This window comes from Pseudophryne corroboree, chromosome 2, assembly GCF_028390025.1.
Source record: "Pseudophryne corroboree isolate aPseCor3 chromosome 2, aPseCor3.hap2, whole genome shotgun sequence".
Classification (NCBI taxonomy): Eukaryota; Metazoa; Chordata; class Amphibia; order Anura; family Myobatrachidae; genus Pseudophryne; species Pseudophryne corroboree.
In genome coordinates this window covers 160,870,194-160,891,642 of record NC_086445.1, presented here as the reverse complement: position 1 = coordinate 160,891,642, position 21,449 = coordinate 160,870,194, and the positions used below count along the sequence as shown (strand labels likewise).

Genomic DNA, 21,449 nt, shown 5'->3' with positions numbered 1-21,449 from the left:
AGCAGGATGGCAATGGCGGAAGCCACAAAGATTCTTCGGTGGGCGGAGAATCACGTGCAAGCACTGTCAGCAGTGTTCATTCCGGGAGTGGACAACTGGGAAGCAGACTTCCTCAGCAGACACGACCTCCACCCGGGAGAGTGGGGACTTCATCAAGAAGTCTTCACACAGATTGCAAAGCGGTGGGAACTGCCACAGGTGGACATGATGGCGTCCCGCCTCAACAAAAAGCTAAAAAGATATTGCGCCAGGTCAAGGGACCCTCAGGCGATAGCTGTGGACGCCCTAGTGACACACGTGGGTGTACCAGTCGGTATATGTGTTTCCTCCTCTTCCTCTCATACCCAAGGTACTGAGAATAGTAAGAAAGAGAGGAATAAGAACAATACTCATTGTTCCGGATTGGCCAAGAAGGATTTGGTACCCGGAACTGCAAGAAATGCGCACAGAGGACCCATGGCCTCTGCCTCTCAGACAGGACCTGCTGCAACAAGGGCCCTGTCTGTTCCAAGACTTACCGCGGCTGCGTTTGACGGCATGGCGGTTGAACGCCGGATCCTAGCGGAAAAAGGCATTCCAGATGAAGTTATTCCTACGCTGATAAAGGCTAGGAAGGACGTGACAGCAAAGCATTATCACCGTATATGGTGAAAATATGTTGCTTGGTGTGAGGCCAGGACGGCCCCTACAGAGGAATTCCAGCTGGGTCGATTCCTGCACTTCCTACAGTCAGGGGTGACTATGGGCCTAAAATTGAGGTCCATAAAGGTCCAGATTTCGGCCCTATCCATTTTCTTTCAAAAAGTACTGGCTTCACTGCCTGAGGTTCAGACGTTTGTTAAGGGAGTGCTGCATATTCAGCCCCCTTTTGTGCCACCAGTGGCACCCTGGGATCTTAACGTTGTGTTGGATTTCCTGAAATCCCAATGGTTTGAGCCACTTAAGACCGTGGAACTAAAGTATCTCACGTGGAAAGTGGTCATGCTGTTGGCCTTAGCATCGGCTAGGCGTGTGTCGGAATTGGCGGCTTTGTCATGTAAAAGCCCATATCTGATCTTCCATATGGACAGGGCAGAATTGAGGACTCGTCCCCAATTTCTCCCAAAGGTGGTATCATCGTTTCATTTGAACCAACCTATTGTGGTGCCTGCGGCTACTCGGGACTTGGAAGACTCCAAGTTGCTGGACGTAGTCAGGGCTTTGAAAATATATCTTTCCAGAATGGCTGGAGTCAGGAAGACTGACTCGCTGTTTATCCTGCATGCACCCAACAAGCTGGGTGCTCCTGCTTCAAAGCAGACTATTGCTCGCTGGATCTGTAGCACGATTCAGCGGGCTCATTCTGCGGCTGGATTGCCGCATCCAAAATCAGTAAAAGCCCATTCCACAAGAAAGGTGGGCTCTTCTTGGGCGGCTGCCCGAGGGGTCTTGGCTTTACAGCTTTGCCGAGCGGCTACTTGGTCGGGTTCAAACACCTTTGCAAAGTTCTACAAGTTTGATACCCTGGCTGAGGAGGACCTTGTGTTTGCTCATTCGGTGCTGCAGAGTCATCCGCACTCTCCCGCCCGTTTGGGAGCTTTGGTATAATCCCCATGGTCCTTACAGAGTTCCCAGCATCCACTAGGACGTCAGAGAAAATAAGAATTTACTCACCGGTAATTCTATTTCTCGTAGTCCGTAGTGGATGCTGGGCGCCCGTCCCAAGTGCGAACTTTCTGCAATACGTGTATATAGTTATTGCTTAAATAAGGGTTATTGTTATGAGCCATCCGTTGAGTGAGGCTCAGTTGTTGTTCATACTGTTAACTGGGTAAGGTTATCACAAGTTGTACGGTGTGATTGGTGTGGCTGGTATGAGTCTTAAGGAGTAGTAAGGAGCCATGATAATGGCTCCTTACTACAATATGTCTAAGCTAAATATGTGTAACGAAGATCTCTGAATTCTATTATTTTGTGGAATTTAAATCTGGTTATGGTTATCATTCAGGGTGCTGGGGGAAACAAATGGCTTTTTTTCTCACATTTGATATTATAATGGGCAAATAGACTTATAATATTATGTAAAAATGCAAAGTCTTCTAGAAAAAAATAATTTATGCTAGAACCGCATTATAAAAAGGTATCTGGTACTGATATTTGAATGTGATGTCTAAAAATGGCCTCAGCACAGGTCTAAGAAAACCCACAGCAGTGAAGGGGTAAAAGTATTTGCTGTACTCCAGCCTTGTGTGTGTGTGTGTGTGTGTGTGTGTGTGTGTGTGTGTGTGTGTGTGAGTTATTGCCCCCTGATTAACCATAGTAGTACACCAGTGGAATTCCTTGCAGTTTGCGAAGGTAAACTGCAACTCAACTTTAGCACTTTCGGATCTTGCAGGATGGGGAGAAGCCAATGGTTACTGTTCTGTGCATTGCATGTTGACCATTAAGTCTGGTTAAACAGTTCCAACATTGCCAGGACTTGTCCACCAAAATCTAATGTATGCATCCTGTAGTCTGAATTATACAGTAAACTTATTAAACGTTTGCTTTCCTAAAAAAAAAAAAAAAAAAACATTACAAAGGGTACATTTTGTAAATAGCTGTCACTGCTTAACTTTCTTTGTTAGATACACTTTGTTTTACTGTTACCAGCGGCTGAAAACTTTGGTCTTCACATGTAGGATTCACCTGGAAACATATAGGCTCCACATCACTTTCCTGATGGCAGCATTCTTTGGGGCAGATTCACTTAGCTGCAAATTAGATTCTGCAAGTTCTTATAGCAACAAAATCTTGCGGCCACGACTGTTTACTACTCTGCTAGATAACGGAGACTTGGAAAGGGAGAAATCGTGGGTTTCAGTTTACAGCCCTAAAGTTAGTGATCACTTCTTTAAAAATGTGTTTTGCTTTTTATTTTTGGGTTTTGTTTTGTTTTTGTAAAAAGGAAACACTATAGTACAGTACCCTCGGTGAAAAACCTATTAATCAATATTAGTTTGTCAAGGTGTTTAAATAGTAAAATATGGCTAATAAAGACAATTAATTTTGCTTGTAATTTTTTCCTGAAAAACTGTGAGAAGCACTAAATGATGTGGGACATGCTTGTTGATGCAGTTATATTATCCCAACATTACTTGGATCTGTAGATTACAGTAGGGAGGTTAAACTACTCTAAATACCTTTTAAACTACACATGCTCGTCTTCATTAATTAATAAAAGTTGTAATTCCAACCCTGTGACATCTTATAACAGCCTCTTATCCTTTTTTTTTTTATTTAACAGCCTTTTACAATGTCCTTATGGGCATCGGCTATATTATTTGTCTTGGGTTCTCCACACTTTCACACACGTCGCATAGATTGTGCATTGCAGAATTAACACGTGATGGCCGCAAATTGACATTTGAAATGTGATTATTGTTTCAATTTAATTTGCTTAAATATCACTTTCATGGTAACTGCACAACACCTCCTGTTAATTGCCCATTTAAATTGATTACAGATCTGTAGATTATAGGGTCAATGCTCCATCATTAGCCAGAACTAGACCGCTAGCAACTGTAACTGCCGGTTCAAATCCAGGTCTTTAAAAAAAAAAATATTTTATTTATAGGTTCCTTTATATTACATAACCCCCTAACATAATACAGGTTGAGTATCCCATATCCAAAATGCTTGGGACCAGAGGTATTTTGGATATGGGATTTTTCCGTATTTTAGAATAATTGCATACCATAATGAGATATCATGGTGATGGGACCTAAATCTAAGCACAGAATGCATTTATGTTTCATATACACCTTATACACACAGCCTGAAGGTAATTGTAGCCAATATTTTTTAGAACATTGTGCATAAAACAAAGTGTGTCTACACTCACACAATTCATTTATGTTTCATATACACCTTATACACACAGCCTGAAGGTCACTTAATACAATATTTTTAATAACTTTGTGTATTAAACAAAGTTTGTGTACATTGAGCCATCAAAAAACAAAGGTTTCACTATCTCGCTCTCACAGAAAAAAGTCCGTATTTCGGAATATTCCGTATTTCGGAATATTTGGATATGGGATACTCAACCTGTACTACAATTGTCTATCCAGTTTCACAGACTTCATACTAGTATTATTATAGGATATTTCTACATTAAAATTCATATCCGGTCTCTCAATATGATTTAGAAGGTATTGACTACTCAAATAACATACATCTTCCAATCCATTCTCGAAGAGTTTAGAGGTCACCTAATTATTGCTAGATCAAATAAGACCAGCCCATAAAGTAGAGATGAGCGGGTACGGTTCGTTGAAATCCGACCCCCCCCCGAACTTCACCTATTTTATACGGGTACGAGGCAGCCTTGGATCTTCCTGCCTTGCTCGGTTAACCCGAACTAGGCCGAACGTCATTATCCCGCTGTCGGATTCTCGCGAGATTCGTATTCCATATAAAGAGCCGCGCATCGCCGCCATTTTCACTCGTGCATTGGAGATTGAACGGAGAGGATGTGGCTACGTTCTCTGCCTGAAAAGCTCCATATCTGTGCTCAGTGTGCTGCAAATATCAATATTTTTCAAGTCGAATTAAGATGGGATGCAGAGGAGGAGAAGGGGGGCGAGCCGCGGGGGGGGGGGGGGGGACAGCCGGCGGGCATACAGGAGACATCAGCGCTACCGTAGCACTGCAGCAGGATGTCACTCAGCCGCCCGACCTCACGGCAGCTTCCACCTGGCTCCAGCAGCGTGCTGGAGCCGGGTGGAAGCTGCCGTGAGGTCGGGCAGGTGAGTGACATCCAGCTACAGCGCTGGTTGTAGCGCTGATCACCTGTATGCCCGCCGGCTGTCCCCCCGTCTCCCTGCGGCTCCCCTCGCCTCCTCCGGGTCCATCTCATTCCGACATCATTTTGATGTCGGATTGAGATGGTCGAAAATGGGGCCAAAACATGTCGGATTTGGCCCCGTTTTCGATATTAACACGTGGATCGGCAGCTATTCAGCCGATCCACGTGCTTTTCGACAAGTCGAATAGCTCTGAATAGGTCGAATCAGGATTCGACCTTAAAAAGTCGAAAACTGCCGTCTATTCGACAGACTGCAGTTTTCGACTGCAATTGAATATACCCCCAAGTATCCATATCTGTGCTGCATTGTTTGTGAGCAGTATAGTAGTACAGTGCAGCATTTTGGGGACCACCAGTATGTATGTATGTGTGTATATATATATATATAGTAGTACAGTAGGCCATTGCTGTATCTTGCAGCTCCGTGTCACTTCAAGTATCCATATCTGTGCTGCATTGTTGTGAGCAGTATATATAGTAGTACAGTGCAGCATTTTGGTGACTGACCAACAGTATATAGTTGTACAGTACAGTAGGCTATTGATATAATAATATTACTGGCATATAATTCCACACATTAAAAAATGGAGAACAAAAATGTGGAGGGTAAAATAGGGAAAGATCAAGATCCACTTCCACCTAGTGCTGAAGCTGCTGCCACTAGTCATGGCAGAGACGATGAAATGCCATCAACGTTGTCTGCCAAGGCCGATGCCCAATGTCATAGTAGAGAGCATGTAACATCCAAAAAGCAAAAGTTCAGTAAAATGACCCAAAAATCTAAATTAAAAGCGTCTGAGGAGAAGCGTAAACTTGCCAATATGCCATTTACGACACGGAGTGGCAACGAACGGCTGAGGCCCTGGCCTATGTTCATGGCTAGTGGTTCAGCTATACATGAGGATGAAAGCACTCATCCTCCCGCTAGAAAAATGAAAAGAGTTAAGCTGGCAAAAGAACAGCAAAGAACTTTGCGTTCTTCTAAATCACAAATCCCCAAGGAGAGTCCAATTGTGTCGGTTGCGATTCCTGACCTTCCCAACACTGGACGGGAAGAGGTGGTTCCTTCCACCATTTGCACGCACCCTACAAGTGCTGGAAGGAGCACTCACAGTCCAGTTCCTGATAGTCAAATTGAAGATCTTACTGTTGAAGTACACCAGGATGAGGATATGGGTGTTGCTGGCGCTGAGGAGGAAATTGACAAGGAGGATTCTGATGGTGAGGTGGTTTGTTTAAGTCAGGCACCCGGGGAGACACCTGTTGTCTGTGGGATGAATATGGCCATTGACATGCCTGGTCAAAATACCAAAAAAAATCACCTCTTCGGTGTGGAATTATTTTAACAGAAATGCGGACAACAGGTGTCAAGCCGTGTGTTGCCTTTGTCAAGCTGTAATAAGTAGGGGTAAGGACGTTAACCACCTAGGAACATCCTCCGTTATACGTCTCCTGGAGCGCATTCGTCAGAAGTCATTGAGAAGTTCAAAATCTTTGGGTGACAGCGGAAGCAGTCCACTGATGTCAACTAAATCCCTTCTTCCTCTTGTACCCAAGCTCCTGCAAACCACACCACCAACTCCCTCAGTGTCAATTTCCTCCTTAAACAGGAACGCCAATAGTCCTGCAGGCCATGTCACTGGCAAGTCTGACGAGTCCTCTCCTAACTGGGATTCTTCTGATGGATCCTTGAGTGTAACGCCTACTGCTGCTGGCGCTGCTGTTGTTGCTGCTGGGAGTCGATCGTCATCCCAGAGGGGAAGTCGGAAGACCACTTGTACTACTTCCAGTAAGCAATTGACTGTCCAACAGTCCTTTGCGAGGAAGATGAAATATCACAGCAGTCATCCTGTTGCAAAGCGGATAACTCAGGCCTTGGCAGCTGTGTTGGTATTAGACGTGCGTCTGGTATCCGGCGTTAATTCTCAGGGTCTTAGAGAATTTCTTGAGGTAGTGTGTCCCCAGCACCAAATCCCATCTAGGTTCCACTTCTCTAGGCAGGCGATACCGAGAATGTACACAGACGTCAGAAAAAGACTCACCAGTGTCCTAAAAAATGCAGTTGTACCCAATGTCCACTTAATCACGGACATGTGGACAAGTGGAGCAGGGCAGACTCAGGACTATATGACTGTCACAGCCCACTGGGTAGATGTATTGCCTCCCGCAGCAACAACAGCAGCGGCGGCACCAATAACAGCATCTCGCAAACGCCAACTCATTCCTAGGCAGGCTGCGCTTTGTATCACCGCTTTCCATAAGAGAGACACAGCTGACAACCTCTTACGGAAACTGAGGAACATCATCGCAGATTGGCTTACCCCAATTAGACTCTCCTGGGGATTTGTGACATCGGACAACGCCACCAATATTGTGCGTGCGTTACATGTGGGCAAATTCCAGCACGTCCCATGTTTTGCACATACAATAAATTTGGTGGTGCAGAATTTTTTAATAAATGACAGGGGCGTGCAAGAGATGCTGTCAGTGGCCCGAAGAATTGCGGGCCAGTTTCGGCATTCAGCCACCGCGTGCCGAAGACTGGAGCACCAGCAAACACTCCTGAACCTGCCCCGCCATCAGCTGAAGCAAGAGGTGGTAACGAGGTGGAATTCAACCCTCTATAGGCTTCAGAGGATGGAGGAGCAGCAAAAGGCCATTCAAGCCTATACATCTGCCTACGATATAGGCAAAGGAGGGGAAATGCACCTGACTCAAGCGCAGTGGAGAATGATTTCAACGTTGTGCAAGGTTCTGCAACCCTTTGAACTTGCCACACGTGAAGCCACTTCTGACACTGCCAGCCTGAGTCAGGTCATTCCCCTCATCAGGCTTTTGCAGAAGCAGAGGTTCAAAGACCTGCTGGTGAAAAAATTGTCAACTCAAGCGGAACGTGACAGCTCCTCCTTCACATTCTCCCGCAACTGGGGCTGCGAGGAAAAGGATAACATTTCCTAGCCCACCCGCTGGCACTGATGCAGGGCAGTCAGGAGCTAGTGCTGACATCTGGTCCGGCCTGAAGGACCTGCCAACGATTGCTGACATGTCGTCTACTGTCACTGCATATGATTCTGTCACCATTGAAAGAATGGTGGAGGATTATATGAGTGACCGCATCCAAGTAGGCATGTCAGACAGTCCGTACGTATACTGGCAGGAAAAAGAGGCAATTTGGAGACCCTTGCACAAACTGGCTTTATTTTACCTAAGTGCCCCCCCCCCCTTCCCCATCTAGTGTGTACTCCGAAAGAGTGTTTAGTACAGCCGGTCACCTTGTCAGCGATCGGCGTACGAGGTAACTGCCACAAAATGTGGGGAAGATAATGTTCATCAAAATGAATTGTAATCAATTCCTCCGTGGAGACATTCACCAGCAATTGCCTCCAGAAAGTACACAGGGACCTGTGATGGTGGATTCCAGTGGGGAAAAATTAATACTCTGTGAGGAGGGGGATATTCACAGTGAAAGGGGTGAGGAATCGGAGGATGAGGAGGAGGTGGACATCTTGCCTCTGTAGAGCCAGTTTGTGCAAGGAGAGATTGATTGCTTCTTTTTTGGTGGGGGACCAAACCAACCAGTCATTTCAGCCACAGTCGTGTGGCAGACCCTGTGGTTGAAATGATGGGTTTGTTAAAGTGTTCATGTCCTGTTTATACAACATAAGGATGGGTGGGAGGGCCCAAGGACAATTCCATCTTGCACCTCTTTTTTTAAATTTATCTATTTATATTTGCATCATGGGATGTTTGGGGCCAATTTTTTTAAGTGCCATCCTGTCTGACACTGCAGTGCCACTCCTAGATGGGCCAGGTGTTTGTGCCGCTCACTTGTGTCGCTTAGCTTAGTCATCCAGCTACCTCATTGCACCCTTTTTTTTCTTTGCATTGTGTGTTCTTTGGGGCCTAGTTTTTAAAACTGCCATCCTGTCTGACACTGCAGTGCCACTCCTAGATGGGCCAGGTGTTTGTGCTGCCCACTTGGGTCGCTTAGCTTAGTCATCCAGCGACCTTGGTGCAAATTTTAGGACGAAAAATAATATTGTGAGGTGTTCAGAATAGACTGGAAATGAGTGGAAATTATGGTTATTGAGGTTAATACTATAGGATCAAAATTACCTCCAAATTCTATAATTTAAGCTGTTTTTTAGGGCTTTTTTAAAAAAAAAACCCAGCCGAATCCGACAATTTTTTTAGGAAGGTTTTGCCAAAATGCGTCCGAATCCGAAACACGGCCGCGGAACCGAATCCGAAACCAAAACACAAAACCCAAAAAATTTCCGGTGCACATCTCTACCATAAAGTATACCATCCAAATATTAGAATACGCATTTCTGGATACCTCTCTAGAAACTGTTGAATTCAATATTTTCAATAAGTCCTTGCGTTGCCAAGGTTCCAGAGAAGATCCAGAATGCCTCCCTCCGACACAACTGTGTATACCTGTCTCCCCCTCTTGGAGTAGGTCCAATGAATTCAGCTTTGAAAATCCAAGGGATTGAAAGTCTCCCACCATGAAATTCTGAGACATGTCTAGAAACACTGATTACACAGCTGCTTCTGGACATTCCTCCTATGTTCTAGGAACCTTGTATTCAGGCTCCTAGTTGTTCTTCCCGGGTGTAGTATGTTATGCCGGCCACCGGGCTCTCGGCAGCCAGCATACTGGCGCCGGCATACCGACAGCTGGTTGAGCACAAATGAGCCCCTTGCGGGCACGGAGGGGCGCATCTTTTCTCCCTCCAGGGGGATCGTGGACCCCCAAGAGGGAGAAAAGCTGTCGGTATGCCGGCGGTTGGGATTCCGGCGCCGGTATGCTGGTCGTCGGGAGCCCGGCCGCCGGCAAACTGAAGACCACCCGTACTTCCCACATATTGTATATTGCATTCATATGTAAATAAGTATATTACACATAATGATTGGCAATTGATAAATTAATTTATCTCAAAGACTGTACCCAGAACCGATGTAGTATAGCTCACGCTATGATGAAGCGTATGATGACATTGCGCGTAATGCAACCTAAAATTCTCCTTTGGTTTCTCTGGTAGCCAACCTAAACTATGGGTCCTTTTTTGTTGTTGTTCCTTATTCTTTTTTTTAAAAAACTCTGTGAGAGATTACTCTTTTAGCTTTTTGCTTTGCGTAAAATACGGAAGATTACCACAGTTTGTCATCTAAACAAGAAGATAATTATCATGCTGCAGAATTGGGAAGTTCTTTTTAAGGATGTTCCTAATTTGACCAGAGCAGGTATTCTAGGTTGAGATGAAAGGTAGTCTAAAAGACTCCTTCCCTTCATTCTCTTTTGGGTATCTCTTCTTCCCCATAAGAAGAGGATTTTGCGCTCTCTGGGGTAGATTAACTAAAGCTTCTAAAAATGAAAAGGTGATGTTGCAATCAGATTCTGTCTGATCATTTCACTACTGCATCCTAGAAAGTGATAGACAGAATCTGATTGGTTGATATGGGCAACATTACCCTTATGTCAGTTGTAGAAGCTTTAGTAACTGTACCCCTCTGTATGACTTCCTTTAGGGCTGTATCCAAAAGTTCACCTGGGTATCACTGTTCCACAAATACTTTAGGCAAAGTACCTGCCTGAGCTAAAAAAATCCCTATCCGTGGTACAGTTCCTTTTTATCCTAAAGTACTGCCCTTTTGGAATATTATTCTACCTGTTAGAGCATGGGTGGGGATCCTTTTTTCTACCAAGGGCCATTTGGATATTTATAAAATCCTTCGGGGGCCATACAAAAATTATCAACTTAAAAATTTCCCTGCTCCCTAGTAGTTCTGCCCCTTATAGGTACTTCGGCACGCACAACAAAAAATGGGTGTGGCCAATTAAAATGGGACGTGATACACATATGCCCCCAATAGTGCAGTGCCAGATACACAAATGCTGCCACAGTGCCAGATACGCAAATGCCACCACAGTGCCAGATACGCAAATGCCGCCACAGTGCCAGATACGCAAATGCCGCCACAGTGCCAGATACGCAAATGCCGCCACAGTGCCAGATACGCAAATGCCCCCACAGTGACAGATACGCAAATGCCCCCACAGTGCCCCCCCCCCCTTCCCTACTGTGCTGCTCACATAGGCGTGCGCAGCTAATTTTATTAGGAGGTGCACCGCTGGAGGGACGTGTCTAGCACCGCCTTTTGGGCATATCTAGCACCGCCTTTTGGGTGTGTCTAGCACCGCCCAAAGAACATGTCTAGCACTATTTCACATTTCCTGAGTAAAATCACATGGCTTAATCTAATTTCTCCCTAGTTCCTAATAAAGTAAATATAATACACCCCAGAGAAATAAAATAAAGCATAATGGTGCAACCACCAGTCGGTACTGACTGTCTGCTATAGCATAAGCTGAGTTCTAGCTGCTGCTGCACCCTGTTGCTGCTTACACTTCCCCAACCTATCCCTGACCCAGTGGCAGAAATAGAGAGTGGTGGGCCTAGGTGCATATGCATCCCCCCCACACTACACCCCAACCCTTGCACCCCCCAGCACTAACACCCTGATTTTGAGTGGGTCACTCTGAAAAGTACGGGAGATTTAGGGGGCCGAACATTTGAACTTTAATACAACACAAGTAAAGTTTACTATTTACACATGTGCCATCACAGCCACATCTGCCTCTTTCTATGCCACCAGACTCCTCGTCCGCAGTACATGTGTGACATTTGTTGAAATTTATATTACACCACACAGTAGGAGCCAAATTCACATTACGTCACACAGTATGAGCCAAATTCACATTACACCACACGGTATGAGCTGAAATTCACAATACACCACACGGTATGAGCTGAAATTCATATTACGCCACACAGTATGAGCCAAATTCACATTACGCAACATGGTATGAGTGGAAATTCACATTATGCCACATGGTATAAGCCAAACACACATTACACCGCACAGCATGAGTTGAAATTCACAATACGCCACACAGTATGAGTGGAAATTCACATTATGACACACAGTAAGAACAGAAATTCACATTACGCCACACGGTATGAACCGAATTCACATTACTCCACACAGTATGAGCCAAGTTCACATTACACCACATGGTATGAGTGGAAATTCACATTACGCCACACGGTATGAGCGGAAATTCACATTACACCACAAGATATGAGCTGAATTTCACAATACGCCACACGGTATGAGCCAAATTCACATTACGCGCCACACAGTATGAGCCAAATTCACATTACAACAGACTGTATGAGCGGAAATTCACAATACACCACACGGTATGAGCTGAAATTCACATTACGCCACACAGTATGAGCCAGATTCACATTACGCAACATGATATGAGTGGAAATTCACATTACGCCACATGGTATAAGCCAAATACACATTATACCGCACAGCATGAGTGGAAATTCACAATACGCCACACAGTATATGAGTGGAAATTCACATTATGACACACAGTAAGAACGGAAATTCACATTACGCCACACGGTATGAGCCGAATTCACATTACGCCACACAGTATGAGCCGAATTCACATTACGTCACACGGTATGAATGGAAATTCACATTACGCCACGTGGTATGAGTGGAACTTCACATTACGCCACACGGTATGAGCCAAATTCACATTACACCACACAGTATGAGCCAAATACACATTACGCCACAAGGTATGAGTGGAAATTCACATTACACCACACAGTATGAGCCAAATTCAAATTACACAACACGGTATGAGCCAAATTCACATTATGCCACACAGTATGCCCCTAGCAGTGCCAGATGCCCTTAAAACCCCACTCTGGAAACTACCGAGTGCTTGGCTTAGCTTATATATATATAAATATATATATATATATATATATATATATATTACACACACATACAGGCCCTCATTCCGAGTTGTTCGCTCGTTGCAGAGTTTCGCTATATTGCGATTAGTCGCTTACTGCGCATGCGCAAGGTTCGCAGAGCGCATGCGCTTAGTTATTTTACTCAAAAGTTTGGTATTTTACTCACGGCATAACGAGGATTTTTCATCGTTCTGGTGATCGGAGTGTGATTGACAGGAAGTGGGTGTTTCTGGGCGGAAACTGGCCGTTTTATGGGTGTGTGCGAAAAAACGCTGGCGTTTCTGGGAAAAACGCGGGAGTGTCTGAAGAAACGGGGGAGTGTCTGGGCGAACGCTGGGTGTGTTTGTGACGTCAAACCAGGAACGAAACTGACTGAACTGATCGCAATGGCTGAGTAAGTCTGGAGCTACTCAGAAACTGCTAAGAATTATTTATTCGCAAATCTGCTAATCTTTTGTTCGCAATTCTGCTATGCTAAGATACACTCCCAGAGGGCGGCGGCTTAGCGTGTGCAATGCTGCTAAAAGCAGCTAGCGAGCGAACAACTCGGAATGAGGGCCTCAGTACATACTGTAGCCACACACAGACACACACACATAAAACAGAGATTTAAATATATGCACGCATATACAATAGAAATATAAAATGATCAATGGAAAATTGTGTTTACCTGCTATCAGATGAATTATGTGGCCCTGGACATTGTCTTTAGCACAGATGGCTGCCACAGGGAAGTGGGGGTGGCAGATGCACACATGAGGAGATAGCAGAGGTACTGATAGGGAAAGGGGCAGAGGCACACAAGGGGGGGGGGGGGGGGGCAAATGGAGCGAGCAGCTGGAGAAGTACAGAAGGAAAAGGAAGGGGACAGAGGCACAGAAGGGGGAGGAGCAAACACACAGGGTAGTGGGTGGTAGGAGGAGAGACGCAGATGGGGAATGTCTTCTGAGTGACTGTCCTTCCCAGCCAGGGGAAGCATGGGGGCAAGGGATAAGGAGAGAGCTGAGAGACTTTGGGACGTGGCAACATATGGAGATGGAGCAGAACTACTCCAAGTGCGGACTGAAGTTCCCTGGAAAGAGGAGGGAGCACACAACCCCCATGCCACCTTGTTACACCTGGATCTAATGATCAACTGATAGAGGAAGCCACTGGTGCTGATGATCACACTTGCACAGGCAGACATTTGCCTGTGAGTGAAAACTTAGAAGCAGGCTGGATCATCAGAATCATCAGCACCAGCCGACCTCTCTGTCAGTGGTACTTATTTCCCACCTTGTCCTACTGAGTGCACTGCAGGATAATCCTCATGCCTCCCAGGATCGGCTCCACCTGCTGCCCATCTCCTCAGTCAGCCCGGCCTCTCAGCACTAAAGCACAGCCAGCTGCCTGAGATCACGGAGTTCCGCTAGCCATGAGCGCCTTGTCAGTCAGCCCGGCCCCCTAGCTGAGCTCCGGCGGCTGGCTGATACAATATAGCTGCCTGGCCACGCCACACACCCGTGATCCCTCACCAGTGGCCGCCTGTCACTCCGCGGTTCGGCCCCATAGCACATCCAAATGGATGCCTGGCTGTCCTGCACATGTGACATGAGCCAGCAGCTGCAGGGACAGCAGCAGACACATTGGTGTTATGTCACAAGAGTCTGTGCACCAGTGTCTAAGGCAAGTGGGGGAGCCCGTGTAAAACTGCTGCAGGGTATGTCAGGCTGCAGTGTACCTTGCTGCCCCAATCACTGTGCTGCAGTCGTGGCGTGCGGGGGGTGACAGACATTAGGGGGTGCCTGTCGGCGGCATGTCTCAGCTGTCAGGGGGTCAGGGCAAGGAGGAGAGCGCGGCCATGTCACGCGGCGGCGTGTAGGATCTCAAACCAGCTGCCGGTTCGTGAGCCAATCTGAGCTCGCAGACTGGCAGCGGCGGCTCCTGATTGGCTGCCGGTCGGCAAGCTCTGATTGGCTCACGAACCGACGGCTGGTTTGAGATCCTACCCGCTGCTGCCGCCGGACATGTAGCTGCGCTCTCCTCCTCCCTCCAAGTGGGTGGGCCAGAACAAATGGCTTTGCGGGCCTTATACGGCCCACGGGCCGGAGGTTCTCCACCCCTGTTTTAGAGTAATAGCAGCTTAAATAGTTTAAATAGTTATTACATTCCACTTCCTCTTGGTAATTACCCAATCGTACTTGACGGAGCGGGCTATGGGCCTAACTCAGATCTGATAGTAGCAGCAGCAAATTTGTTAGCTAATGGGCAAAACCATGTGCACTGCAGGGGGGGCAGATATAACATGTGCAGATAGAGTTAGATTTGGGTGGGTTATATTGTCTGTGCAGGGTAAATACTGGCTGCTTTATTTCTACACTGCAATTTAGATTTCAGTTTGAACACCCCCCCCCCACCCAAATCTACTGTAACTCTCTGCAAATGTTATATCTGCCCCCCTGCAGTGCACATGGTTTTGCCCATTAGCTAACAGATTTGCTGCTGCGATCAGATCTGAATTAGGCCCTATAGAAAGAAAACGCATCTCAGAAGCTCTGTCTGAATAATCCCTATTAAGGGCTATTACAGTATATATTTGAAGTTGTAATTTTATTTATTTATGCTTGTGTTTTTAATACAATTGATTATCCTTGAAATAATGTACGCATCATTACCTGATTACCTTTGAATTGGAGCTCGTCTGAATCAGTTATGTATACTAATTCAACCTAATAAAGATGACAAAGTTTAATACTTATTTTAATCACCTTTTCCCACAATCTGAACACTATTTATCTACTGTATTTTAATAATATTTCACTGCATATGAAAGACTACAAATTTTTGAACTATAATAAACAACGGTTACATTTTATCATTTGTGAACCAGATACAGAACTATTTTTTTTTTTCTCCCTATCCTCTTTTGTCAGTTAATGCTGGCATGGCATTTACATTTGGCAAATCACAATGAAGAGTTTAATCTTTTTGAGATGGCACACTAAGCTGCTCTCCAAACATTACCCCATTGCTGTTGTGAACTTTGGGGTCACATAACCGGGGCAATTAAGTAATTAAGAAAAAGCTGGTGTTAGAAAAGACCGATCACACCATCCTGTTAAGCAAAGCCAAAATACATACCCCAACTTTCACACCTCGCATAAAAGGTAAGTGCGTTTTCAGAGAGTTGAGTGTTTGGGTTCAGTATGATATCCCGGCTGATGGGATGCCGGCTGCCCGGTGGCGAGCTTTAGGTTCTATTCTCCCTCTTGTAGTGGCATGGACCCACCACCTGAGTGAGAATACTGGGGAGTGGACGGTATTCTGACCGCCGCCATTTTACTAGCTGCCGGGATCATGAACGCCAGGATCCCGACAGCTGGTATATTAACTTGTATCTCTTATACCAAGACGTTATCTCCCAACTGGCTTTGTGCATAGTCCAACAGCAGCTGGAACAAGGTTGCCCCCTTTCCGCACAGCTTACGCTTCCAAAATGGTTATTTTGAAGAATAGAATGGTGTCCAGTTCTCCCTGTCTGTTTTACCACTTCTCTCTATCACACGGTCAGCTTTGTAGATGAGACGGAAAGATTCTGCATCCCAAAAATGCTGGCTACAATTGTACATTGTTCTGTGGAATTCATAGCGTCACACAGTCTGACAGTGGCTGCTTGAATCCCAGCAATGGAAGAATTCTGAACGTTAAAATAAAATGGGTGCAGGGCTGCGACTTCAGTCAAATTCTGAGGAATGTTTCCAGTCATTAGTAAAAAATTGTTTTGTTTTTTTTGTTTTGTTTTATAGTAGAATCATTTTGTTAACTATTTTTTATTATTGTTAAAATCACAACTCTGAAATACAGGTTTTATTATTTTTGTAAAGGTAATGATTAGGGAGGCCAATCCCGGACCGTTTTTTTCAAGGCCAGGATTCGGAGTTGGAAAAACTCTCAATCCGGGATTCCCAGGAATTAGTTGGAAAATGCACTTATACACATACAGTCACACACCTTTTATTATCATTATTATTATTATTATTATTATCATCATCATTTATGATCACTTATTTATATGGCACCACAAGGGTTCCGTAGTGCCTAAGAAAGTACCTTTACAGTACAAGGCAATGTAGGACAAATACATGGTATATTAATATTGCTGCATCAAGGGATAGGACACTGAAATAAGGGTGGCAGAAACTGAGGGTTAGGTGCAGTTGAAGTAGAAAAGTCTAAAAGAGAGAACCACATGAGGGGAGCTCTAAGCATATGCATACATTCAAACATATGAATACATACAGTCAAATACATACATAAAATCACACATACATGCTGTGACATACAGATGCACATAAAGATATGCAGTCACACATATATAGTAGTCGCATACATATATACAGTGCCCCATCCCTGAGTCACACTCACCGTTTAGGCCGGCTGCTGGTGAATAGTCGGGTATCCATCTTCCCTTCGTCTCTCCCATGCTGCTGGCTGGCACTGACTGCACAATACAGTCAGTGCCGTGTAACCCCGCCTACTTTTTGGACTGAGGTGATTATAGGCTCGGAGGCTCCCCTAAGAGAGCGGGCCTGGGGTAACTTGCCCCCTGTGCCCCCTTTTAATCCAGCTCTTGTGGCTGTGAAACATGACCTGAGTCGAGTGCTCAGCGCTGCCCAGCTGAAATCAAATCTGCCATGCGCACCTTAACTCCTGTCATTTTTGGCCCAAAATCCCGACGATTCCAACCCCAGGATTGGTGTAATAGCAGTAAGTTTGTTGGACTGAATGCATTTGAGATACCACTTTTGTCCTGTGTGGGGAGAGAAATTATTTTACCTATGAAAACCAGTCTGTAATTGTACAGAATATAAAATTGCAAGGACTCACCAAGCCTAAAATTCCTGATTACGGAACATGGTAGCTTGTACTTTCACTAAATGTTGAGTAACATCTTTATTTTGTCGTAGTATGGACACACTTAAATGGGACCCGTTTGGGATCCCAGCTGTCAAAATGCTGACACAGGAATGCCGAATGATAGTCTGCGGGGCAGCCAGAGAGATAAGCTGCAGGGGTAGAGATTTCACGTCGCTGTGCACACTGCATGATCCGTGTATGATGACGTAATATAATGTTACATGCTTCATGTGACAACACTGTATCATCCATGGAATCATCCCATTGAACGTGTAGAACATCCATTAGAATGATGCGACCATCCAGTTCATCAAACGATGAATTGGGTGGATTTGAAGGCATACACTGTACAATGGTCGTTGCCATTCAACATGGATCGCAACGTTGTCCAATATTGTATATTTTGTACCCAGCCATAGTAACTCCTTCTTCAAAAAGAAGTCCTATGAAAGGATATAGTGATACATTCATATCTAGATATTTCTGTTCGACAAGTACTTTTTCATTTTCTATGGGTTTTATAAATGTGTTTATCGGCCGCCTTAATGAAAGCATCTTGTTCATCGGCAGAGCTGTCTCCTAACCTATGGGATCTAGAGTTGGCTAAGGATATTGCTTACATGTGTGAGCAGCCACCAAGAAATGGGTTTGAGGAGATGATACAATGGACAAAAGAGGGGAAGCTGTGGACATTTCCGATTGACAATGAAGTTGGTGAGTATAAATTGAGTTTACCCACTCTGGTGATAAAACAGTGATAGTTTTGTTATTCAGTAAATCTTCCTTGTGTGTATTGGCAATCTGTCATGGTCCAGGGTGAAGGGAAATCTCCCCGATTGCCAGTCATTCTGATGTGTAGCCAGCTTAAGCCTTGGAGAGGGATAAAGTACCAGCCAATCAGCTCCTGTCATGTTGCAGACTGTGGGGTCTATTTACTAAGCTTGGGATGAAGATAAAGTATCAGTCACTCAGGCCCAGATTTATCAAGGCTTGGAGAGTGATAAATTGCACAGTGATAAAGTACTAACCAAACAGCTCCTAACTGTCATTTTTTTCAAACACAGCCTGTAACATGGCAGTTAGGAGCTGATTGGATGGTACTTTATCACTGTCCAAGGCTTAGAAAACACACCCCAGTGATTGAAAAATGACAGGAAGGAGCTGGTTGTTTGGAACTTTACCTCCGTCATCTTTATCTCTCTCCAAGCCTTAGTACACAGTCCCCTTAGTCTCACTGCATTCCCAGAATATTGCCCTAGGAAATTGTCCCACACACCGTTATGCTACCATGTAAGACTGTTCGTAAAAAAAAGATAAATGAGACAAGAAATTATAGAGAACACCACAATCATCAGGAATGTGTGTGTGTGTGGCTGTTTATTACATCCATTCTCTTATAGCAGCAGGGATCATTCAGGGTATAAAGCGTGTTCTAGGTCAGTGGTCCACATCCAATTACCAACATGTCAGAAGGCTCATTTGCAGGCTGTGCCAATTGGTTCTCAAGGACTCGGAGAAAGGCAGAGCCTGGGGAGTTTCTTGGTGGGAGACAGCACCGCAAACAAGAGAGGATAATATGACGTAAAACTTCCTGGCAAGGGACAACAATACAAGAAATTAAAGTAACAAGAATCATTTGTAGAAGGAAAATCTTTCAGAGCCAGCAAACACTGTTTTACTTTCATTGGGAACACTAAAAAGAAAATCTTTCCACTATTGGAGTTTCATATTATTCTATGTAGTAATCACACCAGTTATGCACACAGCACTACACAGAGGTAAGAAAAGCTTGTCTGTGCTGCATTTAAGGTTTTATGTACCCAAGAATTGCAAGAGAAAGTAAAGATGATTTTGAGTAGATAATGGATTTCCTGCTGATCTTGAGGTGTACGTAGATGGTTACTGTTCTAGAATGAAATTGCAAGCCCTATTTACATGCATAACAATATTTAGTAAATATTGGTGGTGTAAAACAGTTGTGTCATGACCGCTAAACTTCCACCTTTAGGTCTTATGCTCCTTTGAAAATTCGGTATGATGCCAAGCACTGTCTTTTTAAGACCCTGTCTTGTACAGGCAGTACTTGGCTACTTGCCATGCCAGATTTAAATTATGTCCTTTAACACATAACGGATTTATTTATGTGCGAGGTCTGAGTGGATTCTGGATATGCACATTATAGTCATAATTCGGACTAAAGGGTAGCCCCTGAATAAAAAACAGGTTCATATGAATTTCTTTAAATGTTGCCACGGTAACATGCACATTAATGCCCCTTACACACTTAGGTGGCCACCGACATAGATTGAACAGCAGTTGGCCGTTGCAAAATTTCACAGCACCTGGAAACACTGGTCTCACTTAGGGGGAGATGTAGCAAACTTTGGAGAGAGATAAAGTACCAGGCTTCTAAGTGTCATTTTTCAAACTCAGCTTGTAAAATTGCAGAAGCTGATTAGTACTTTATCTCTCTCCACTTTCGCTCCAAGGTTTGATACATCTCCTCTTTATAGAGAGATTTGGTGTCCTGGACAGCTAATTGCGACCTATGCATATTAGGAATCAGCATAACTAAGAGAGTTCCCTGCAAGAGAGAGGTCTAGTAAGACCTAAATCATCTCTACCAAACACGTCTTGTGTTCTAGCATGTGTTTGTGCCCAAACATAGATCACGCAATAATAACAATAAAATGAACAATAATAAACAGACACAGTACAAAAAAGGGAAAAATAGTGTGACTTGCGGGAGTATCCAATTATATCCGATCCATTTTTGGCGGGTGAAAACAGACTGATATCACGATTAATGCCAGATGGTCATTATCGCTGTATCCAATTAGGATCCGTTTTCATCATCCGAAAACGGATCTGTGATCGCGCAAAAACACATCCCAATCCCATGTGTTATTGCGGCTTCAGTTGATTGGGTGGTATGTCCGTGCTATTTAATATGATTCCCAGCAGACAAGGACTCTGTTTTGTCTTAGAACATTTCTGATGTTGCTACCTGTAAAATAATGCAGATGATAGATGGACGGTGTTTGCACTGTGTTTCAGGTCTTGATGAGGAGCAGAAAGTGGAGTTTTATGAGCATATATTCCTGGATAAGTACTTGGAAGACTTTCCAAAGCAAGGGCCAATACGACATTTTATGGAGCTGGTAATTTGTGGCCTGTCTAAAAACCCATACCTTACTGTCCAACAGAAGAAGGATCACATATATTGGTACAGGGATTACTTTCACCAAAAAGAGGATCTTCTGAGAGAATGTGAAGTCTCCCTCAACTGAGCTGAAAGTGAAGGCTAGCACCGAGCATGTTCTCATTTCACTCAGAATTCCATAACTTGCAGAACTTTGAGACGTGGAGAAAGTGAATTACATCTGGATTATGCTTACTAATATGCCAACATTTTCAAAAATTTACATTGTTTAATAAAATCCATATTTGAAAATACATTCCATTTTTTTTTTTAATGTATGTATCTAAAATGTAAAATAAGCAGTAACTGGATGGGTGGAGGAGAATCCCGCTGTACTGTAGCTTCCGGATTTCCCATTTTAAGGGTAAGATGCATGTTCACGCTAGCGGGTGGACCAGACTGATGAAGTGCACATGGACAAATCTCTCTAATTTTGGCTTAGTGCACTACTGCAAGTATGGCGGTACGGGGTGGTACTGCGTACAGGTAAGAAATTGGCAGCCGGTACATATGTGTATCGGGCACTATGTGTGGAGGGGTGCGGGCATTTGTGTATCTGGCACTGTGGGTGCATATCTGGCACTGTGGGAACATGTGTGTATCTCGGGGCATATTTGTATCTGGCGCAGTGGGAGCATATCTGGCACTGTGGGGGCATATGTGTATCTGG

The 21,449-nt window shown here is 44.5% G+C and overlaps 1 protein-coding gene across 1 annotated transcript in view; it reads left to right on the top strand.

Moving 5' to 3' along the window:
• MRPS31 (mitochondrial ribosomal protein S31) overlaps positions 1-21,033 on the top strand; it is a 165,137-nt gene extending 144,104 nt beyond the window's left edge. The window contains exons 6-7 of the mRNA XM_063951910.1: positions 18,148-18,291; positions 20,635-21,033. Of these exons, the coding sequence (XP_063807980.1) occupies positions 18,148-18,291; positions 20,635-20,867 (377 nt within the window). The 3' untranslated portion in view covers positions 20,868-21,033. The remainder of the gene's footprint in view (positions 1-18,147; positions 18,292-20,634) is intronic.
• The last annotated feature ends 416 nt before the right edge of the window (positions 21,034-21,449 follow it).